The sequence below is a fragment of the Oryctolagus cuniculus genome, chromosome 1 (assembly GCF_051225735.1).
Source record: "Oryctolagus cuniculus isolate XC-2025 breed Fujian yellow rabbit chromosome 1, ASM5122573v1, whole genome shotgun sequence".
Lineage (NCBI taxonomy): Eukaryota > Metazoa > Chordata > Mammalia > Lagomorpha > Leporidae > Oryctolagus > Oryctolagus cuniculus.
The window spans coordinates 136,680,630-136,705,852 of NC_142867.1; the positions used below are offsets into that span (position 1 = coordinate 136,680,630).

Genomic DNA, 25,223 nt, shown 5'->3' on the forward strand with positions numbered 1-25,223 from the left:
TAGAATCATAGTATAACAAGAAAAAACACCACAGTGAAGAAACCAAAGAATATCTCCAGTATGCCAAACAACAAATGCAAAAACTGAGGTAACAAGAACAAGGAAGACACTATGACGCCCCCAAATGAAAAAGACACCCCAATTCAAGATTATGAAGATGATGAGATAGAAGAAATGCCAGAAGCAGATCTCAAAAAATTGATAAGAACATTAAGAAGTTCTCAAAAACAAATTCTTTAACTACAGAAATCCTTGATGGACAAGATAGAAAATCTTTCTTGCGAAAATGAAATATTAAGGAGTAATCAAAATGAAATGAAGCAACTAGTAGAACATGAAACTGTGATAGTGATGAGAAATCATAATGAAATGAAGAACTCAATAGATCAAATGACAAACACATTAGAGAGCCTTAAAAACAGAATGGGTGAAGCAGAAGAGAGAAGAGCAGACTTAGAAGACAGAGAACAGGAAAATATACAGTCAAACCAAAGAAAAGAAGAGGAAATTAGAAATCTAAAAAATATTGTGGGGAATCTACAGGATACTATTAAAAAGCCCAACATTTGGGTTCTAGGAGTTCCTGAAGGCATGGAGAGGGAGAAAGGATTAGAATGCCTTTTTAGTGAGATACTAGCAGAAAATTTCCCAGGTTTGGAGAAGGACAGAGACATCCTAGTACAGGAAGCTCATAGAACCCCTAGTAAACATGACCAAAAGAGATCCTCACCACGACAGGTTGTAATTAAACTCTCCACAGTGAAATAGAAAGAAAAGATCCTAAAATATGCAAGAGAGAAACGTCAGATTACTCTCAGAGGATCTGCAATTAGACTCACAGCAGACTTCTCATCAGAAACACTACAGGCTAGGAGGGAATGGCGAGACATAGCACAGGTGCTAAGAGAGAAAAATTGCCAGCCCAGAATATTATATCCTGCAAAGGTCTCATTTGTGAATGAAGGTGAAATAAAGACCTTTCATAGCAAACAAAAATTGAAAGAATTTGTCGCCACTCATCCAGCGCTGCAAAAGATGCTTAAAGATGTGTTGCACACAGAAACACAGAAACAGGGTCATCAATATGAAAGAAGGTAAATGAAGGAAACCTCACAGCAAAAGATCACAGGACGTTCAAAACATATATTAGAAAATATCTTTGGCAAATGGCAGGGCAAAGTTACCACTTATCAATAGTCACCTTGAATGTTAATGGCCTGAACTGTCCAGTTAAAAGACACTGATTGGCTGATTGGGTAAAGGAACAAAACCCATCTATTTGCTGCTTACAAGAAACACATCTTTCCAACAAAGATGCATACAGACTGAAAGTGAAAGGCTGGAAAAAGATATATCATGCCAACAGAAATGAAAAAAAATCGGGTGTATCCATCTTAATATCGGACAACATAAACTTTAACACAAAAACTGTTAAGAGAGACAAAGAGGGGCACTATATAATGATTAAGGGATCAATTCAACAGGAAGATATAACAATTATCAATGTATATGCACCTAATTACAGGGCACCGGTTTATTTAAAAGATTTGTTAAGGGACTTAAAGGGAGACTTAGACCCCAATACAATAGTACTGGGAGACTTCAACACTCCACTCTCAGAAATAGACAGATCAACAGAACAGAAGATCAACAAGGAGACAGTAGATTTAAACGACACTTTAGCCCAAATGGATCTAACAGATATCTACAGAATTTTTCATCCTACACATAAAGACTTTACATTCTTCTCAGCAGTACATGGAACCTTCTCTAGGACTGACCACATACTAGGCCATAAAGCAAGTTTCAGCAAATTCAAAAGAATTAGAATCATACCCTGCAGCTTCTCAGACCATAAAGGAATGAAGTTGGAAATTAGCAACTCAGGAATCCCTAGAGCATATGCAAACACATGGAGATTGAACAACATGCTCCTGAATGAACAATGGGTCATAGAAGAATTTAAAGAGAAATCAAAAATTTTCTGGAAGTAAATGAGGACAACAGCACAACATACCAAAAATCATGGGACGCAGCAAAAGCAGTGTTAGGAAGAAAGTTTATATCAATAGGTGCCTACATCAAGAAATTGGAAAGGCACCAAATAGTGAGCCTTCACTGCATCTCAAGGATCTAGAAAATCTGCAGCAAACCAGACGCAAATCTAGTAGGAGAAGAAAAATAATTAAAATCAGAGAAGAAATCAACAGGATTGAATCCAAAAAATCAGCCAAACGAGGAGCTGGTTTTTTGAAAAAATAAACAAAATTGACACCCCATTGGCCCAACTAATTAAAAAAAGAAGAGAAAAGACCCAAATCAATAAAATCAGAGATGAAAAAGGAAATGTAACAACAGACACCACAGAAATAAAAAGAATCATCAGAAATTACTACAGGGACTTGTATGCCAGCAAACAGGGAAACCTATCAGAAATGGATAGATTCCTGGACACATGCAATCTACCTAAATTGAACCATGAAGACATAGAAAACCTAAACAGACCCATAACTGAGACAGAAATTGAAACAGTAATAAAGGCCCTCCCAACAAAGAAAAGCTCAGGACCAGATGGATTCACTGCTGAATTCTACCAGACATTTAAAGAAGAACTAACTCCAATTCTTCTCAAACTATCCAGAACAATTGAAAAAGAGGGAATCCTCCCAAATTCTTTTTATGAAGCCAGCATCACCTTAATTCCTAAGCCAGAAAAGATGCAGCATTGAAAGAGAATTACAGACCAATATCCCTGATGAACATAGATGCAAAAAGCCTCAATAAATTCTGGCCAATAGAATGTAACAACACATCAGAAGGATCATCCACCCAGAACAAGTGGGATTTATCCCTGGTATGCAGGGATGGTTCAATGTGCGCAAAACAATCAATGTGATTCACCACATTAACAGACTGCAGAAGAAAAACCATATGATTATCTCAATAGATGCCGAGAAAGCATTTGATAAAATTCAACACCCTTTCATGATGAAAACTCTAAGCAAACTGGGTATGGAAGGAACATTCCTCAATACAATCAAAGCAATTTATGAAAAACCCACAGCCAACATCCTATTGATGAGGAAAAGTTGGAAGCATTTCCATTGAGATCTGGTACCAGACAGGGATGCCCACTCTCACCACTGCTATTTAACATAGTTCTGGAAGTTCTAGCCAGAGCTATTAGGCAAGAAAAAGAAATTAAAGGGATACAAATTGGGAAGGAAGAACTCAAACTATCCCTCTTTGCAGATGATATGATTCTTTATTTAGGGGATCCAAAGAACTCTACTAAGAGACTATTGGAACTCATAGAAGAGTTTGGCAAAGTAGCAGGGTATAAAATCAATGCACAAAAATCAACAGCCTTTGTATACACAGGCAATGCCACGGCTGAGAAAGAACTGCTAAGATCAATCCCATTCACAATAGCTACAAAAACAATCAAATACCTTGGAATAAACTTAACCAAGGACATTAAAGATCTCTACGATGAAAATTACAAAACCTTAAAGAAAGAAATAGAAGAGGATACCAAAAAATGGAAAAATTTTCCATGCTCATCGATTGGAAGAATCAATATCATCAAAATGTCCATTCAGATTCAATGCAATACCAATCAAGATACCAAAGACCTTCTTCTCAGATCTGGAAAAAATGATGCTGAAATTCATATGGAGGCACAGGAGACCTCGAATAGCTAAAGCAATCTTGTACAACAAAAACAAAGCCGGAGGCATCACAATACCAGATTTCAGGACATACTACAGGGCAGTTGTAATCAAAACAGCATGGTACTGGTACAGAAACAGATGGATAGACCAATGGAACAGAAAGAAACACCAGAAATCAATCCAAACATCTACAGCCAACTTATATTTGATCAAGGATCCAAAGCCAATCCCTGGAGTAAGGACTGTCTATTCAATAAATGGTGCTGGGAAAACAGGATTTCCACGTGCAGAAGCATGAAGCAAGACCCCTACCTTACACCTTACACAAAAATCCACTCAACGTGGATTAAAGACCTAAATCTACATCCTGACACCATCAAGTTATTAGAGAACATTGGAGAAACCCTTCAAGATATTGGCACAGGCAAAGAATTTCTGGAAAAGACCCGGGAGGCACAGGCAGTCAAAGCCAAAATTAACATTTGGGATTGCATCAAATTGAGAAGTTTCTGTACTGCAAAAGAAACAGTTAGGAGAGTTAAGAGGCAACCGACAGAATGGGAAAAAATATTTGCCAACTATGCAACAGATAAAGGGTTAATAACCAGAATCTGCAAAGAAATCAGGAAACTCCACAACAACAAAACCAACAACCCACTTAAGAGATGGGCCAAGGACATCAATAGACATTTTTCAAAAGAGGAAATCCAAATGGCCAACAGGCACATGAAAAAATGTTCAAGATCACTAGCAATCAGGGAAATGCCAATCAAAACCACAATGATGTTTCACCTCACTCCGGTGAGAATGGCTCACATTCAGAAATCTACCAACAATAGGTGCTGGCGAGGATGTGGGGAAAAAGGGACACTAACCCACTGTTGGTGGGAATGCAAACTGGTTAAGCCACTATGGAAGTCAGTCTGGAGATTCCTCAGAAACCTGAATGTAACCCTACCATACAACCCAGCCATCCCACTCCTTGGAATTTACCCAAAGGAAATTAAATTGGCAAAAAAAAAGCAGTCTGCACCTTAATGTTTATCACAGCTCAATTCACAATAGCTAAGACCTGGAACCAACCCAAATGCCCATCAACAGTAGACTGGATAAAGAAATTATGGGACATGTACTCTATAGAATACTACGCAGCAATCAAAAACAACGAAATCCAGTCATTTGCAACAAGATGGAGGAATCTGTAAAACATTATGCTGAGTGAATTAAGCCAGTCTCAAAGGGACAAATATCATATGTTCTCCCTGATTGGCATCAACTAACTGAGCGCCAAAGGGGGAAAGTTGTTGAAGTGAAATGGACACTATGAGAAACAGTGACTTGATAAGCTCTTGTCCGGACTGTTGATGTACAATGTAATACTTTATCCATTTTAGTATTTTCTCTTTGTTTTTTTCTAGTACTATTGGTTGAACTCCGTGATTATCACACAATTATTCTTAGGTGTTTAAATTTTAACTGAAAAGTGATACCTCTTAAATATAACAGTGGGAATAAGAGAGGGAGGAGATGTACAATTTGTGACATGCTCAATTGGACTTGCCCCTTACGGTGGATTTAGAATCGTGCCAGGGGAGCCCAATACAATCCCATCAAGGTGGCAGGTACCAATGCCATCTCACTAGTCCAAGTGATCAATTTCAGTTCACAATTGATCACACTGATAGGTCTAAGAGTCAAAGGGATCACACCAACAAGACTAATGTCTGCTAATACTAACTGATAAAATCAAAAAGGGAGAGAACCATCCATCATGGGAAGCGGGATACACAGCAGACTCATAGAATGGCAGATGTCCTAAATAGCACTCTGGCCTCAGAATCAGCCCTTAAGGCATTCAGATATGGCTGAAGAGCCCATGAGAGTATTTTACGCATGGAAAGCCAAGACACTCTGGAAAAAAAAAAAAAGAAGACCTAAATGAAAGATCTCTGCAAGTGAGATCCCAGTGGAAAGAATGGGGCCATCAAAGAAGGAGGTACCTTTCTCTGAAGGGAGGAGAGAACTTCCACTATGACCCTGTCGGAATAATGTCGAAGTTGGCAAACTCAAAAGGCTTCCATAGCCTTGGCTACTCATGACTAGAGCCTAGGGTGATTACTGACGCCATAAAGAAGAGTGTCAATTTGTTAAGTCAACAACAGGAGTCACTGTGTACTTATTTCTCATGTGGCATCTGTCCTTAGTGTGTTGTCCAATGTGAGTAGTGCTATAACTAGTACTCAAACCGTATTTTACACTTTGTGTTTCTGTGTGGGTGAAAACTGATGAAATCTTTACTTAATATATTCTAAATAGATCTTCTGTATATAAAGATAATTGAATGGGAATGTGAGAGGGAGCGGGAGATGCGAGGGGTGTGAGTGGGAGGGAAATTATGGGGGGGGGGAAGCCATTGTAATCCATAAACTGTACTTTGGAAATTTATATATACTAAATAAAAAAAATGAAAAGAAAAGAAAGTCGAAAGACCAGTGTTCCACACAAGTCTGGGCAAGGGCTAATAAACAATAATAAAATCACACAAAAAAGATTTACTTATTTATTTTAGAGGCAAAGTTACAGACAGAGGGAGAGATAGAGAGATCTTCCTCTGCTGGTTCATCCCCCAAATGGCTGCAATGGCCAGAGCTGGGTTGATCCGAAGCCAGGAGTCAGGAGCTTCTTCTGGGTCTCCCACACGGGTGCAGGGGCTCAAGAACTTGGGCCATCTTCCACCATTAGCAGGGAGCTGGTTCAGAGTGGAACAACCAGGATTTGAAGCAGCCTCCACTGTGGAGGCAGGCATTGCCAGTGGCATCTTTACTTGCTACGCCACGATGCTGGCCCGGTATTGCCAGAGTCAGCTTACCTGTGCCGCAACACTGGCCCCATATCCACTTTTGATGTTAGTAATTTGGATCTTGCTTAAGGTTTGCCTTTGTTTTAGGTGGTGGCTTAACCCACTGCACCACCTTACCAGCCTCTCTGTGAATTTTTAGATCTAGTTAGATTTAGTTGCCAATTCCTATATTTCTTTACTTTTGCCTGGTTGTTCTGTTCTTATTGCGGGTGGTGGTTGTGGTGTATCCAGAACCCTAACTATTGTTGTAGAACAACTTCTGCATTTTTAAAATTTTTTAAAATTATTTTATTTAACCATTTTTATTAACATGAAATACATATATTATATATATATATATAGGGTACAGTGCAATATTTCAGTGCATACACACTGTGAACCAAGCAAACTAGGAGGTCAGTTTCCTTATCTTTGTTCTTAAATCCTGCTAGCTCCTCTATTCCAGTTTATTATAATTCATATATATTATTGTGAATTAAAGTTGTCCCACTGTGCTTTGGAACACTAGAACTTGGTACTTCTGTCTGACTTACTTCAGAACCCATTATTTAGCTCCTTTTTATTCCTCTACCCTTTCCAGCCTCTAGTGAACACTGTTCTAAGTTCAGATGGACTACTTAAAAAAAATTAATGTATTGATTTGAAAGGCAGAATGGTGGTGGTGGGTGAGTGGGTGGGTGGAGATCTGTGTGCTGGTTCACTCCCCAGATGGCCACAGCAGATAGATGTAGGCCAGGTTGAAGCCATCAGCCAGGAACTGCATCCTGGTCTCCCACCTGGGTGGCAGGGCCACCTTCCGCTGCCTGATTGGAAGCAGGGCAGCCGGGATGCCGCTCTCTGATGTGGGGTGCCGCATTGCAAGTGGTGGCTTTTACCCGCTTTAGCTTCCATATATATGTGAACCTACAGTATTTGTCTTTCTGCAGGTGGCTTGTTTCACTTAACAGAACGAGCTACAGTTCTGTCTACATAGCTGGAAATGTCAGGATTTCCTTCCTTGTTATGGTTCAATAGTATTCTATTGTGACATATACCACGTCGTGTTTATCCGTCAGTGGGTATCTGGGCTGATTCCATAGCTTCCCTGTTGTGAGGAGTGCAACTGTCTCTTTCATGTGCTGATTTTGTTTCCAGATCTTCTGTTTCCCTTTTTAATTCTGACAATTTTTGCTTTGTATATTTTGGTGTCTATTATTAGATGCATAGGTTAACACTTATACCTTCTTTCTGCTGAACCATTTGGTAATATCTTGTTTTATTAATGTATTCTTTGTCTCTGGCATCCTTGTTTATTTAAAGCCATTTTGTCTGATACTAGAGTAGACACTGCTGCCCAGTTTTGGTTACTGTATGCATGGGGTATCTTTTTCCGTCCATTCCCTTTGAACCTTGTGCCATTGACTCCAAAGTCAGAATCTTACAGGTGACATTTAGTGGAATCGATTTTCTTTAATCTACACTCTTCCAATGTCTGTCTTTTGGTTGGCAAATTTAGTCCATGTACATTTCATTACTGATAAAGAGAACATATTTCTGTTGTTTTACTACTGTGATTGCTTTCTATATGCCTTATTGCTTTCTTATTCCTCATGTCCTGAATATTTGGATTTCTACTGGGACTGATTTTGAGGTATGGTATTTCCCATAAAAAATTTTTATTCATTTTAATGGGTCACCATCATAGGTTAGAGGCAGAGAAAATTTCAAGTTAAGAATTTTAATCTGGGGCGGGCGCCGTGGTGCAGTAGGCTAATCCTCTGCCTGTGGTGCAGCATCCCATATGGGTGCCAGTTCTGGTCCTAGCTTCTCCATTTCCCATGCAGCTCTCTGCTGTGGCTTGAGAAAGCAGTAATAGACGGCCCAAGTGCTTGGGCCCTGCACCCACATGAAAGACTGGGAAGAAGCTCTTGGCTCCCGGCTTCGGATCGGCCCAGCTCTCACTGTTGCAGCCAACTGGGGAGTGAACCAGTGGAAGGAAGACCTCTCTGTCTCTCCCACTCACTGTCTGTAACTCTGCCTCTCAAATTAACTTAATTAAATCTTTTAAAATATTAATTTTAATCTCATGCATCATTCATATATAGACTTAGGATTTTAGCATTGTTTAAGACTGAAGGCAGTCATTTGAAATCTGGGTTGAGGAAAAACTTTTTAAACTAATTAAATTGAAGTGTAATGAGATACTTTCTCTTGACATGAGGCTCCATTTATTTGTAATAAAATGTCATAGAGGAAAAAAAAAGTATGTGAAAATTTTTTGTGGAACAGGTTTGAACCATCCATCCAGACTTACTTGATTTCCATTAGGATGCAAGATCAGGAAAGAGAAAACGTAAAAGCTTCTTTTTATTTTGTAGATTGACTCTTACCTTTTTTTCCTAAAAATGATGACAGTAATCTAGGTAAACTAAATTTTCCTGTTTGCAGATTGGGCTAAAAATTCATAAATCAGTCAGTGGATGTCATATGAGTAAGGTAACTAGATGAAAATGTGTACCTCACTACAGTAATTTAGACAAGGTTAATATCACTCAAACCCTCTCCAGTGTTTGTATTTCTTTCTTAAACATTAATCTAAGGTAGTACTCTCCATGACTGTTGCTAGAAATGGTAGTTGTCTTTCTTTAGATTACCGGTGTTATTTGCCTCTTGTGCTCAAGATTTCTCACTTTTTTGTTAGTGATGTTGTCAAGGGCATCTTCTTTGGGTTGCTTCTTATTAAATAAGCTGGATTTGCAGGTCTGCCTTTCCTTCGTTCTTTCCTTCCTTCCCTCCTCCTTTTTTTCTTTTAATCATCTATTTGTTTGAAAAGCAGTGTTAGAGGGAGACACAGAGAGATCTTCCATCCACTGGTCACTTCTCAAGTAGCCTCAAAGGCTGAGGCTGGGCCAGGCTGAAGCCATGTGGGTGTTTGGGCCATCTTCTGTTGCTTTCCTAGGTGCATTAGCAGAGAGCTGGACTGGAAGTGGAGGAGCCAGGACTTGAACCAGTGCTCATACAGGGTGCCAGCATCACAGGCTGTGCCATGGATTTGCCATTTTGCATTTCAGTGATAGAGCTGGTATTGGGGAATAGTGAAATGGTGCTTTCCTTTGAGTGTTCCTAAAAGTGATTTCCTTTCTGATCATGAAGTGGTGATGAGAAGTTGACAGAAGGTGATGACTTCTCAGTGTTCTTATTTTCTCCAACCAGCTTCCAGGATCTTCAGCTGCAGTTGTCCACAGTCCAGCCAGGGAAGTATCTAATATTTTACAGTCAAGCTTATCACTGTTCAGTAGACCAATGTTCTGCAGATGTTTTTCAGCACTGGAAACTTTTTGTCTAATGGTATTTGGCAGGGAAATCCTTGTGTAAATAGATGAGCATAAAATAGTGAAGTTGTTGTGGTGGAATGAGAACTGGATCAGGGCGTCTAAGCAAAGACAATGAAAGAGCATGATAGTTTCTCACACTGAACCTATTTAAATGATTTAGATTGAACTTGCAAGCGTGAGCTGTGTGTTTCTTTGTATTTTTTAGCAGTTTATTTAACTTAAAAACTTGTGTATGTGAACTAGTCATGTAATTAGAATATACAAGTTGAATTTTAGTGTAGGCATCAGAATTTCTTTGACTTTTCTGCAGAATGAAAATTAGGACAACTTAAGTGTGTGAAATTCTAATACCTTGTGTGTGCACACCAGTGCCTGCTGGCTCTCTGATGGGCTTGATTTCAGTCTTAAGTCGGTGAGACCAGAACAGTTTTTAGATCCGTCATGCTCTGGAACTAGCTCCAGTTGAGAGCAAAAGATCAGGATAACCTCAAAAAATGTGACCTTTTTTTAACACTAGAGCAGACAAAATTGTTTGCTTTTTGTTAGGTGCTTTTTGTCAGGCTATCTAGAGCAGACTGATACTGCTTTCATGATTTTCTGCTGTTAAGGTCAAATTCCTGTATTAACAAGTTTTAAATGTATTTACTTTTATCTGTACTTGTATTTGAAAGTCAGAGAGGGCAAGAGAGAGAGGGAAAGAGAGAAAGAATTAGGTAGCTGGGGCTGGCCAGGTTGAAGTAGGAGGCTGGCACTCAATACAGATCTACCCTGTGGGTGGCAAGGACTCAGGTGCTGGAGCCATTCCTTGCTGCCTTCCAGGGTGAGAGTCAAGGTGAAGCTGGACTGGAAAGTGGAGGAGGGGCTAGAGTCCAGGCACTCTGAGGGGGCGTGTGGCCGTCCCAACCTGCATCTCAGCTGCTGCACTCAATGCCTACCCCACATTTAATTCTAGCATAAGCCACCTCTAAATATATAAAAAATCAACTCATACGTTAGCGACATCCCACTTTAGGGAACTGTACACGTGAATCTTTATGTAGAAGTATGGATGGAGGCTGGCACTGTGGTGTGGCAGGTTAAGCCGCCATCTTGAATGCTGGCTTCCTGTATGGGGACTGGTTCAAGTCCTGTCTGCTCCACAGATCCAGCTGCCAGCTAATGCACTTGGGAAAGCAGCAGAGGGTGGCCCATGTGCTTGGGCCCCTGCATCCATGTGGGAGACTGGATGGGGTGCCTGGCTCCTGGCTTTGTTCTGGTCCAGCCCTGGTTGTTGCAGTTATTTGGAGAGTGAACCAGCAGATGAAAGATCTTTCTGCCCTCTCTCTCTCTGACTTTCAAATAAATAATAAATAAATCATAAAAAAACATGGATGTTTCAGTGAGGCTCTGCACCTCTGCTGGATAATTCGGAGTTCATCTCCAAGGACCTTGTGGGTTAGTAATTCTGCTTTTGTTTTGCATTGTATTGTATCATAGGAGGCAGACTCTGAGGCAGCATAAAGGAACATTTGAATTATTAAAGTTCCCACATAGACTGTTAAGTTCTGTTGAGGTATAACTTACATACCATACCAATTATACATTTATAGTATACAGCATAAAGTATACTTTTTTAAAAAAAAGATTTATTTATTTTACTTGAAAATCAGAGTTACACAGAGAGAGAAGGAGAGGCAGAGAGAGAAAGGTCAGCCATTTGCTGCTTCACTCCCCAATTGGCCGCAACAGCTGGAGCTGTGCTAATCCGAAGCCAGGAGCCAGGAACTTCTTCCAGGTCTCCCACATGGGTGCAGGGGCCCAAGGACATGGGCCATCTTCTACTGCTTTCCCAGGCCATAGCTCTCTAGCAGAGAGCTGGATTGGAAGTGGAGCAGCAGGGACTCAAACCGGTTCCCATATAGGATGCCAGCGGTGCAGGTGGAGGATTAACCTACTGCGCCACAACACCGGCCCCTCACCTCCTGCTTCTTAAGGTCTCCATTAGCAGGAAGCAGGATTGGGAGTGGGATCAGGATTGAACCCGGGCACTCTGTTGTTGGAGGCAGGCATCCCAAGCAGCATCTTAACCACTGTGCCAATATTTAAGTTCTTTGCATCACCAACTAATATTCCTTTGTAAGGACATACATTTGAATTGTTTTCTCTCTTTGGCTATTATGAATAAAGCTTTTCTGAACATTCATACAGGTTTTTATGAGGACGTATGTTTTCATTTCTTTCGAGTATATGCCTAGGAGTGGACTAGTTGAGTCGTATGGTGGGCACTTTAAATGAAACTTATTTATTTGAGAGATGGGGCAGGGAGGGTGGAGAGCTCTGAGAGAGCTCCCATCGGTTGGTTCACTCTCCAAATGCCTAGAGCAGCAGCCTGGAACTCAGCCCACATCTTCCACATGGGTAGCAGGAATCTCACTGAGTCCTTATTGCTGCCTCCCAGGGTATGTATGAGCATCACGCTGGAGTCAGGAACCAGAGCTAGACAATGAACCAGTACTCTAGTGTGGGATGTGGGCGATTTTTTAAATGTTCTCTTTTTTTTCTTTTAAAGATGTATTTATGGCCAGCTGCACGACTCACTAGGCTAATGCTCCACCTGTGGTGCCAGCACCCCAATGTCTAGTGCTGGTTGGGATGCCGGGTACTAGTCCCGGTTGCTCCTCTTCCAGTCCAGCTCTCTGCTATGTCCTGGAGTTCAGTGTGGTTCACAGATGGCTTCTTCTTGCTAGGGGAAAGCCAGATCTTCTGGTTTTCTTTTTATGGGTATTGATCCCATTCATGAGGTCTCTACACTGATGACCCAATTATCTTCTTCTCAAAGACTCCACCTTCTCATACCTTTACTAATGTGTTTTCCTCCAGAGTTTTAAAAGGGCCACTCAGGATGTTGTATTAAGAATCAAATGTGGGGGGTCAAAGGTAGAAGGCTTGACTGTGGTTAGTAGGTAGTGAGGTGATGAGATTCTGGGTATGTTTTGAAAGTAGTGGGAGTCAGGACTTTCTGATGGATTGGTGTGGGTCTGTGGCAGGAGACAAACAAGTAAGGTCTTGAGCCGAGCAGCTGGGGAGGATTGTTTGTGACTCTGGAAGAGCTAGGGGTGGAGCACTGTTGGATTGATTTTGAGTTGGTAATATTGTTAGGAGATCCAGGTGGAGATGTTTGAGTTGTCAGGAAGCTGGATGATGTGACCGGCGAACAGACTGTAGGTAGAAGAGGACAAGAAGGACCTGAGCCTTGGGCATTCTGTAGAGGAGACTTTGAAGTGACCTGTGTGGTAGGCAGCAAAGAGACTACTGCCAGGAGAGAGTGTTTGCAGGAAGAAGGTGCATTTGCTGCTGCTGGTAGGACGCATGAGAAGAGGACTTGTCATGGACCATCAACGGGTTGCATAACAGGAGGTCGCTGGTTGCTGACTGACATGGGCAGAGCCTGCCTGTAATGCACTCACTAGAGAAAGGGAAGACAGGGCTGTGGACACTGTGAGTGAGTAACTGCTTTCAGGAGGAGAGAAAGGAGACTCCATTTGGATAGGGGCAGTGGGAGGAAGAAAGTTTTTTTCTTTAAGACAGATTTTATGGTGATGAAAACAGTCCAATGATGTGGAAAGAGTAGATTGTGTCTAAATTTAGTGGTTGGTTACTGTAATCACTCCTCTGCTTATGCTTGCAGCTTCTTTGTCCCTGTCTTGTCACACTTGCTTGGCAAAGCCTTGAACTCGGTGAGATACAAGGCCTCTGTTTCTAGGTGCCCAATATTACTGCACCATAGTGCAGTGATCACAGACATTCACAGCATAAGGAAGCTTTTTATTTACTCTAAAGTGCTCTGGCTTCCAGCTTCAGCAATTGAAAGCTGTAGTACACAGTGGATTAGCCCTAGGATAATAGGATTGAAAGCTGATCTTTTTTCCCAGCTAACTCTAAAAGTCCCAGAAAGTAGAATTCTCTGAGGTTGTCGGTTTCATTGGTGAAAATTGTTTGCCAGGAGTTACATATTTAGTGGCTGAGAATTTTCCATAATGGTGAGGCTGGAGATATGGAGGAGCTAAGAAGTTATTTGCAATCAGAAATTTTTAGGTAGCTCTGTTTCATGGTCTCTTTCTCTGTTGTCCTGGACATTTCCCGAGTTCGTGGAGTCTCAGTTTCCTGGATTCTGGGCAGAATACCCGTGCTTCTGTGCCCCTTCCTTTTCTTTTTTGTCACTGTGGACTTAAACAGAACTTTATTTCTTTATTCTCTGCTATTTTTGTTAGTCTTTCTGGAGAGAGAGAGAGAATGTTGTTAACTTGTATAGTGACTTACAAATTGAATAACTTCTTAACTGTAGAAATAGAGTTTTCTATGGCAAGTACCCAAAATTCGCCTTTATAGTTCTAATAAAATTTGCAGTGACCTTTTCATGATATGCGCTGTTAATGTAGTTTTAGAAAAAGTCTTAGCACTCAACAAGTAGAAATGACATAATTTGTGTTTATGACAGCAAGAGTGCTTTTGAAAACACATATGATTTTCCCCCCTACCTTTAGGTATATAGTGATTCTTAATACTTTAGAAGCTGGGAAAAGTTACTCTGAATTTGTAGTCACTTTAAAAAGATGAGTCTATTAAAAGAAAGAATAAGTAGCAGTGTAAAATTCCTCATGGACTTTAAAATGTGCTAATTTTTGTGCATGGTCCTAAATACCTATTTCCTTTGCTTTTCAGTTGTATTTTGTTGAAAAGTTCTTATTGGAAGAAAAATTACAGATTCAGAAAAAATTCTGAAAAAAGTTAAGCCATTTCAAGTCTGCTGTTTTCCATGTTTGTTGTGGTATAAATATAGCATTACTAAAAACAGGGTCATTGTTTCACTTTTCAGGACACCACAAAACTCTTCTTTTCTAAGCATTGCTATATAAAAGTAAAAGACATTCAGGTGTTTTTTGGTGAATAGAACATTAATCTGAACAATAATAAGAATTGTGTGTCTTGCTATTGAAGGTTGTTTAAAGTGTACAAAGTGTATTTTCTAAATATGGAGGGAAAATGTGCATTATGTACATTCAGCAAGATAATGATATAGGTTTTTTTTACTCTGTTGAATCAACCTGTTACTAATTGAAAGTGTTCTCGTATAGAAATAATCATACTTAAATAAGTATGGCCATTGTATGAATGGCAAACAATAAGTACATTGATCACAGGATGCAGTGGTTAGTTCAAGTATTTTAAGGTGGAATATTAGAACAGTAAGAATGTCTCAAAAGAATGCCTAACAGCAGATCACAAACTGCATTTTTGTAGCACCAGGATTTTGCTAATGTCCTCCTGGCTGATTTTAGGTATTTTAATCGTCAGATGTTCCACATCGAGGTGACCCACCAGAAGCACTTAAAAAACCCTTTTGGTTTCCAGTGCTGTCTTGTGTTGCCGACAATGAAAATTTTTTGTTGCCTGGCTTTTATGACATCTTTTTTTTTTTTTTTTTGACAGGCAGAGTGGACAGTGAGAGAGAGAGACAGAGAGAAAGGTCTTCCTTTGCCGTTGGTTCACCCTCCAATGGCCACCACGGCCAGCGCACCGCGCTGATCCGAAGCCAGGAGCCAGGTGCTTCTCCTGGTCTCCCATGCGGGTGCAGGGCCCAAGCACTTGGGCCATCCTCCAGTGCACTCCCGGGCCATAGCAGAGAGCTGGCCTGGAAGAGGGGCAACCGGGACAGAATCCGGCGCCCCAACCAGGACTAGAACCCAGTGTGCTGGCGCCGCAATGCGGAGGAGTAGCCTAGTGAGCCATGGCGCCCGCCTTATGACATCTTAAAAATAGAAAACACAGTTGTGTAAGTGTTTAATGTCATTAACATTTTTCTTTCAGATTACCTGCAATGATGAAATGAAGTAACTCAAGATGAGCAAGTTAAAAGTTGTATCAGAGAATAGGTAATTCTAAATATTTATATATATAGAATATATATAATTGTTAGAAACTCATTACTTACAAATGCTATTCATGTTTAATAGTATGTTTATATTATTTTGTTAGTATTTATTAATATTAAGGCAGTAGTCAGTACACTATGACTCATGGCCATGTAAGGCCTCTCTCTCTGTTTTGTGTGGCCTGTGACCTAAGAATGGGTTTTATGTTTTTAATTGCTTTTAAAAAGTCAGAATAATACTTTGTGACACTTGAGAACTGAAGGAAATTTGGGTTTGAGTTCTGTGAAGAGAATTTTATTGGAACACAGCCATGCTCCTTCCATGCTGCATTTGCATTGTGGTTGCCAAGTGGAGGAATTTGACAGACTGTGGCTCACAATGCCTAAAATATTTGTTATCTGGACCTTCGCAGGAAATGTTTGACTTAGGAATAAGAGCTCATTATATCATCTCTGTGAAAGTTCTTAAGTGCCAAGGAATTGTCTGAAGTTTGTTTAAAATCAGGCAAACTGGTTCCATGTTCAGGTTTTCTTAGCTGTACAGCCTTGAACAGTCTGCTTAACTGCTACACCTCAGTTTTGTCATCTATAAAATTAGTTCAATGATAATACTGTTATAATAAGGATGTGAAGATTAAATAGTGCCTGGCTGACTCAGTAAATGACAGCTTGTTAATATCAATAGTAACCAACATTTCTGTTTTTTTTTTTTTAAGATTTTTTTATTTATTTGAGAGAGTTACAGAGAGAGAGAGAGGGAGGTCTTCCATCCACTGGTTCACTCTCCAGATGGCTGCAATGGCCAGAGCTTGGCCAGTCTGAAGCCAGGAGCCAGGAGCTTCTTCTGGGTCTCCCACATGGGTGCAGTGGCCCAAGGGCTTGGGCCATCTTGCACTGCTTTCCCAGGTCATGGCAGAGAGCTGGATCAGAAGTGGAGCAGCCAGGTCTTGTACCAGCACCCATATGGGATGCTGGTGCCCCAGGTAGTGGCTTTACCCAATACCTCACACTGCCGGCCCCAACATTTCTGTGTTATGTTAAAATAACTCATTTACCAAAGCAAACATATTTAGTAAGAAGAGTGACATAGTTTTACAACATTTTTGTAGATCTTTGTTATGTTTGGCTTAATGGAAGAAAGAAGTCTCTTATCTGCTTCTGAGTTCAAACTGTTGTGACACAAACACATACAGAGATGAATGCATACACACATATATGTACACACACACATATACAAGTTTTTGTGTGGTGTTATGGTTGACAGATGGGTCTTAGGAGTTCCAGAATGTGTGGAAAGAGAGAAAGCATTAGAGGGCCTTTTTAGTGAAGTAATAAGAAGAAACTTCCCTCATTTGGAGAAAGAAAGGGACATCCAAGTAGAGGAAGCACATAAAGCTCCTAATAGACATGACCAGAAAAGATCTTCATCCGACACATTGTAATCAACTCTCCACAGTAAAACATAAAGAGAAGATTCTAAAATGTGCACAAGAGAAATGCCAGATTACTTTCAGAGGATCTCCAATTAGACACACAGCTGACTTCTCATCAGAAACCCTACAGGCTAGGAGAGAATGGTGAGATACATTCCAAGTCTTAAGAGAAAAAAAAAAACTCAACTCAGAATACTACACCCTGCAAATCTCTCATTTGTGAATGATGGTGAAATAAAGACTTCTCATAACAAACAGAAATTGACTTTGTCACCAGCCATCCAGCCCTGCAGAAGATGATTAATGATGTGCTGCACACAGAAACACAGTCATCACTATGAAAGAAGGTAAAGGAAGAAAATCTCCAAGGAAAAGTCAAAGGAAGTCCAAAGTAAAAAATAGGAATATTTTTGGAAAAATGGCAGAGCAAAGTCGTTACTTATCACTAGTCGCCTTGAATGTAAATGGCCTCAACTCTCCAGTTAAAAGATACAGACAGACTGAATGGATCAAAAAACAAAAACCCAACCATTTGCTGCCTACAAGAAACATATCTCACCAACAAAGATACATGAAGACTGAAAGTGAAAGGATGGAAAAAGGTATTCCATGCTAACAGAAACCAAAAAGCTGATGTAGCCATCCTAATATAGGACAGAATAGACTTTAACACAAAAACTGTTAAAAGACTCAAAGAAGGGCACTATGTAATGATTAAGGGATCAATTCAACAGGAAGATGTGACTATTATAAATGTATATGCACCTAATTACAAGGCACCTGGCTATTGAAAAGAAATGTTAATGGATCTAAAGGGAGACATAGACTCCAATACAGTAGTAATGAGGGACTTCAGTATCCCACTTTGACCAAGGGACAGTTCAACCAGACAGAAAATTAGCAAGGAAACAGTAGAGTTAATTGACACTATGGACCAAATGGACTTAACATATCTACAGAACCTTCCACCCTACAGCCTTCAAATACACAGTGATCTTGTAGTACTGACTTTACCGTTGGTTCAGAATGTATCCTGATGTTAGATAACATTTGCTTTTCTTTTTTTTTTTTTTTTTTTTTTTTAGCCTTACCAATAATTCTCGGATTGTGGGACTCCTGGCTCAGCTGGAGAAGATAAACACTGAATCAGCAGAATCGGATACTGCCAGATATGTCACATCAAAGATTCTTCATCTTGCTCAAAGTCAAGGTAAGCTTGAGTCTCTCCTTTGCTTGTTGGAGTGCTTTCTAAAAGTTATTTCAAAGTAGATGCTAGGAATGTTCAAACTTGATAATTCTGTAATTTTCTATAAAAATTGAACTTTATTAAATTGGTTCAACAAGTAGAAAACTGAAGAACTTTGAAAGAGACTGATCCTCAATAGATTATTTTTTTTCAAGATTTATTTATTTGAAAGTCAGAGTTACACAGAAAGAGGAGAGGCAGAGAGAGAGAGGTCTTTCATCCACAGGTTCACTCCCCAATTGGCTGCAATGGTCGGAGCTGAGCCTTTCCAAAGCCAGGAGTTCTTCCAGGTCTCCTACATAGCTTAATATTTACTGGCAATACTTTAATGGCATTTCTGTTAAAATTAAGGCCCAGACAATTCTCAATGTTTAAAAAAGATTTATTTATTTGCAAGAGTTAGAGAGAAAGAGAGGAAGATGCAGAGAGAAAGAGAGAGAGAGAGAATTGGTGCCCATATGGGATGCTGACACTGCAGGTGCCATAGTTCAGGCAGGGGCCCAATTCACAGTTGTTAAAAAAGTTATTTATTTGAAAGACAGAGTGATACACAGATATGAACCAACCAAAAGGGAAAGAGATCTTCCTGTCCGCTGGTTCACTCCCCATTGGCCGCAACGGCTGAGCTGCGCTGATCCAACGCCAGGAGCTGGGAGCTTCTTTCAGGTCTCCCACATGGGTGCATGGGCCCAAGCACTTGGGCCAACTTCTGCTTTCCCAGGCCACAGTAAAGTGCTGGATTGTTAGTGTAACAGCCAGGACTCGAACTGGCACCCATATGGGATGTCAGCACTGCAGGTGGCGGCTTGACCAGCTACACCATCATTCTGTGATGACTCAGGTGATTGGGTCCCTGCCACCTGTGTGGAACATGTGGACTGAATTCCCAGCTCCCAGTTTTGGCCCTGGCTCAGCCCCTGTCATTGCAGGCATTTGTGGAGTGAATCAGTAAATGGGAGCTCAGTCAGTCTCTGTCTTTGCCTCTGATAATTAGATAAAGAGGTAAAGAGATGTATTTGATTGAAATAAAAATAAAAGCATAAGAATGTTTGGAGCCAGTGCTGTGGCATAATGGGTAATGCTGCTGCCTTTGATGCCAGCATCCCATATGGATGCTGGTTTGAGTCCCTGCTGCTCCACTTCTTTTTTTTTTTTTAAGATTTATTAATTATTTGAAAGTCACAGTTACATACAGACATTAAGAGAGGCAGAGAGAGACAGAGAGAGAGAGAGAGGTCTTCCATCTGCTGGTTCACTCCCCAGTTGGTCACAATGGTTAGAGCTGCACTGATCCAAAGGCAGGAGTCAGGTGCTTCCTTTGGGTCTCCCACGTGAGGGCAGGAGCCCAAGGACTTGGGGCATCTTCTACTGCTTTCCCAGGTCATAGCAGAGAGCTGCACCGGAAGTGGAGTAGCCAGGACATGAACTCGCACCCATATGGGATGCCAGCACTACAGGCAGTGGCTTTACCTGCTATGCCATAACATCGGCCCCTGCTCCACTTCTGACCCAGATCCCTGCTAATGCACTTGAGAAAAGAGCGGAAGATGGCCCAAGTCCTTGGGTCCCTGCACTGACATGGGAGACCTGGAAGAAGCTCTAGCTCCTGGCTTTGACCTGAGCTAGACCCAGCAATTTCAGTCACTTGAGGAGTGAACCAGTGGATACCCACCCCTTTTAACTCCACCTTTTTTTTTTTTAAGATTCATGTATTTTATTTGAAAGTGTTATAGGCAGAGAGAGAGAGAGAGAAATAAAGGGAGAAAGGGGGGTCTCTCATCCTCCCATCTGCTGGTTCACTCCCCAGATGGCTGCGACAACAGAGCTGTGCCAATCCAAAGCAGGAGTTTCCTCTGAGTCTCCAACATGGGTGCAGGGGCCCAAGGACTTGGGCTGCTTTCCCAGGCCGTAGCAGAGAGCTGGACAGGAAGTGGAGCAGCCAGGTCTTGAACTGTGCCTGAATGGGATGCCAGCACTGTAGTTGGGGCTTAACCACTATGCCACAGTGCCAGCCCCAACTCTGCCTTTCAAACAAAGAAAACCTTTTTTTTAAAGAAAGATGTTGATAGTATTTATTGCAGTATAATTTGTAAGATCAAAGATCAAGAGACAGTCTAAATATCCATCGAGAGAATGGTTAGATAAATTTTAATATAGCCAAACTAGACCTTGATAGCCATATTATGCAAGTGTTATCAATAATAAATCAAATATGATGGGTCTTGTAATCCTAACACCCAGGCTCACCCACAACCAATTTAATCATCATTGTCAATGCTTTCCAGGTGTCTCCAAAATTGAAAGCCACTGCTCTAAAGCAGAGAGTGCCAAGCTTACCAAGTGAAGGGCCAGATAGCATATGTGTTGGGTTTTGTGGGCCATATAGCCTTTGTCACATTTACTGCACTCTGCCCTGTAGCACAGAAACAGCCATAGATGATACATAAATGGACAGGTATTGCTGTGTTCCTATAGACTTTATTAATGGACACTGAAAAAAATTATCATGTGGATATGAATTGTCCTGGAGGCCTACATGTAATATATTGAATAACAAGCAAGTCCCTTTGGTTCATGTAACTCTGTAGGTATAGTCTTGTTTTTGTACAGAATCAGTGATTATATGTGATGTTTGCAAGAACAGGCTGTGCCCACACACATAAAGGAAAGCTACCTTACACCTTGTTGGCAATATTGTTGCACCTTATTGGAATCAGTGGACTAGATATGGAGAGGAATGAAGTGTGAACTCTTGCTTTGACTTTAGATGTTGTATACTGTTAGAATTGTTACAGCAGGCACACATGTGTATTTAAATGATTAAAAGAGCAAAACGGCTGGCGCTGCGGCTCAATAGGCTAATCCTTTGCCTGCGGCACTGGCACCCCAAGTTCTAGTCCTGATCGGGGCACAGGATTCTGTCCCAGTTGCTCCTCTTCCAGGATAGCTCTCAGCTGTGGCCCGGGAGTGCAATGCAGGATGTCCCAAGTGCTTGGGCCCTGCACCCGCATGGGAGACCAGGAGAAGCACCTGGCTCCTAGCTTCGGATCAGCACGGTGCGCCGGCTGCAGTGGCCATTGAGGGGTGAACCAATGGAAAAGGAAGACCTTTCTCTCTGTCTCTCTCTCTCACTGTCCACTCTGCCTGTTAAAAAAAAAAACCAACTCCTGCAGTGCACCTTATTCAAATGGTTGAAACAAAATTTCCACAGTTTGCTCTTAGAGTTTCTTGGATTCATTACATTTTCTGTCTTTATTGGATTACTTATTTGCAGTATGCACAATACCTCCTGTAATTTGTCCTTATTTTTTGCTAAAAGCATTTAATTATTTCATGCAAATATTCTAATTTTAATTCGTTGGCAACATTTTCTTATTATTAGTTTCTACAGAATGGCAAGGGCTGTCCCCTCTTCATTCCTGATTTTGGTAGTTTGATTCTTCTCTCTTTTTTGCTGGGTCTGAATAACCAGGGTTGATTTTGTTCCATTTTTTCCCCCAAGGGGACATTAACAATGTTTGGAGACTGTTCATAAAATGCTTTTTTGGGTGTTGCAACTGGAAGCTGTTGGATAGAGATCAGAGATGCTGTTAAACACTATACAGTGTATTGCACGCCTCTCTGCTCCCCCGGCAAGAGAGGATTATCTGCTTAAAATGTCCACGAAGCTGAGGCTGAGAAACCCTGGTATAGCCAAATGTCAGTATTATATGAAAGAACCAATGTCTGGTTTATTGATTTTCCCTGCTTTTCTGTCTTATTGATCTTAGGTTATTGGTTCTGAGACTTTTCTTTTGTCAACAGTGATTTGAGTGCATTCTCTAAGTGATATGATGTGTTTTTGTTTGAATCTGTTCAAAATATGTTTATGTTTGTGGTTTCTCTTGGACTCATGGATTATTTAGAAGTGTGTTAATTTCCTAGTATTTCAGGATTTTGCAAATTTCTTTCTTTTTTTAAAGATTTATATATTTATTTGAAAGTCAGAGTTACAGAGAGAGAGAGAGAGAGAGAGAGAGGATCTTCCATCTGCTGGGTCACTCCCCAAATGGCCACAATGGCAGGAGCTGGGCTGACCTGAAGCCAGGAGCCAAGTGCCAAGAGCCAGGAGCTTCTTCCAGGTCTCCCATTCAGATGCAGGGGCCATCTTTACTGCTTTCCCCAGCCATAGCAGAGAGCTGGATGGAAATCGGAGGAACCAGGATTCGAACTGAGGGCCATATGGGATACTGGCACTGCAGGTGATGGATTTACCCATTACACCACAGTGCCAGCACCCCTCCCCCATTTCTTTTTGTTGATTTTTAATTTAGTTTTATTATAACTACATACTGTCTGATTTAATGAGATATTATGATAGTGATGAGATATTATGATAGTGTATGGTCTTCTTTGAAGAATGCTCCATGTATACTTGAAAAGAATGTGTGAAAACAAAACAAACAACCCACTTAAGAGATGGGCCAAGGACCTCAATAGTCATTTTTCAGAAGAGGAAATCCAAATGGCCAACAGGCACATGAAAAAATATTCAAGATCATTAGCAATCAGGGAAATGCAAATCAAAACTGTCGCTCCCCGTTTTCGTGGAGGAACGACACAGGACCCTGCGCTGTTCTTTCGTCTGCTCGGCCCTCCCCGGGTTTGCTGCTGGTTCTTCCCGGGTTGGCTACTGTCCCTTCCACCTCCGTGGAAGGGTGGTTCCCCCTAGCCACATTCCCCACTTCCGCGGGGGAGCGGCACACCGCCGGCCGGCTTTCTCGGGGGCTGCACGGGTTCCCTTAGATGTTCCCCATAGATGTTCCTGGTGCATGCCGTCTCTCTCCTCCTTCATAGTCCTCCTCCGCCAATCCTAACTCGGCTGCCCACACGCCGAGCACGTTGCTCTCCTCCAATCAGGAGCAAGTCCTACAGTCTATTGGCCGAACTGGAGGCAGCTGTGCGGAAGCTGTTTACTTCTCTCCCAGCGCCATATTGTGGGAGAGCAGATGCACAGAATAAGTCTCAATTCCAGCAACTCAGTCCAGTCCAGGCCGCTCCCCACAAAAACCACAATGAGGTTTCACCTCACCCCGGTTAGAATGGCTCACATACAGAAATCTACCAACAACAGATGCTGGAGAGGATGTGGGGAAAAAGGGACACTAACCCTCTGTTGGTGGGAATGCAAACTGGTCAAGCCACTATGGAAGTCAGTCTGGAGATTCCTCAGAAACCTGAATATAACCCTACCGTTCGACCCAGCCATCCCACTCCTTGGAATTTACTCAAAGGAATTTAAATTGGCAAACAAAAAAGCGGTCTGCACCCTAATGTTTTTTGCAGCACAATTCACAATAGCAAAGACCTGGAACCAACCTAAATGCCCATCAATGGTAGACTGGATAAAGAAATTATGGGATATGTACTCTTTAGAATACTATACCGCAGTAAGAAACAACGAAGTCTAGTCATTTGCAACAAAATGGAGGAATCTGGAACACATCATGCTGAGTGAAATAAGCCAGTCCCAAAGGGACAAATACCATATGTTCTCCCTGATCGGTGACAACTGACTGAACACCAAAAAGGAAACCTGTTGAAGTGAAATGGACACTATGAGAAACAGTGACTTGATCAGCATAGCCCTGACTGTTAATGAACAACTTAATACATTATCCCTCTTAGTATTTTTTTTGTCTGTTCTACTTAATACTTTTGGTTTAATTCTGTAATTAATACACAGTTATTCTTAAGTGTTGAAATTTAACTGAAATGTGATCCCTGTTAAACATAAGAGTGGGAATAAGAGAGGGAAGAGATGTACAATTTGGGACATGCTCAAGCTGACTTGCCCGAAATGCTAGAGTTAGAAACATACCAGGGGATTCCAATTCAATCCCATCAAGGTGGCATGTACCAATGCCATCTCATTAGTCCAAGTGATCAATTTCAGTTCACAATTGATCATAATGAAAGGACTAAGAGTCAAAGGGAGCACATAAACAAGTCTAGTATCTGCTAACACCAACCGATAGAATAAATAAAGGGGAGAGTGATCCAACATGGGAAGCGAGATACTCAGCAGACTCATAGAATGGCAGATGTCCTAAACAGCATTCTGGCCTCAGAATCAGCCCTAAAGGCATTCGGATCTGGCTGAAAAGCCCATGAGAGTATTTTAGTCATGGAAAGCCAAGACACTCTGAAAAAAAAAAAAAACCTAAATGAAAGATCTCTGTGAGTGAGATCCCAGTGGAAAGAACAGGTCTTCAAAGAAGGAGGTACCTTTCTCTGAAGGGAGGAGAGAACCTCCACTTTGACTATGACCTTGTCTAAACAAGATAAGAGTCGGAGAACTCAAGGGGCTTCCATAGCCTTGGAAACTCATGACTGGAGCATAGGGAGATTACTGATGCCATAAACAGGAGTGTCAATTGGTAAAGTCAACAACAGGAGTCAATGTGCATGTAGGATCTCTGTCCTTAATGTGCTGTACATTGAGATTTAATGCTATAATGAGTACTCAAACAGTATATTTCACTTTGTGTTTCTATGGGGGTGCAAACTGTTGAAATCTTTACTTAATGTATTCTAAACTGATCTGTAAAAAAAAAGAAATTATCAATTCCCAACTTGACTCTCACTGGGATTAAACATGACAAGAAGTCTGATCTGATTTCATCATCATTTAAAAATCATCTATTATTTTTCACTTTATGTTTCTGTGTGGGAGCAAACTGTTGAAATCTTTACTTAATGTATGCTAAACTGATATTCTGTAGATAAAGAGAATCGAAAATGAA

General features: G+C 41.0%; 1 protein-coding gene across 1 annotated transcript in view; it reads left to right on the forward strand.

Annotated features, from left to right (window-relative positions):
• The window catches only part of LOC127491474 (uncharacterized), a 58,978-nt gene that overhangs the window by 7,761 nt on the left and 25,994 nt on the right, over positions 1 to 25,223 (forward strand). The window contains exons 2-3 of the mRNA XM_089306473.1: positions 15,696 to 15,760; positions 18,278 to 18,402. Of these exons, the coding sequence (XP_089162599.1) occupies positions 15,696 to 15,709 (14 nt within the window). The 3' untranslated portion in view covers positions 15,710 to 15,760; positions 18,278 to 18,402. The remainder of the gene's footprint in view (positions 1 to 15,695; positions 15,761 to 18,277; positions 18,403 to 25,223) is intronic.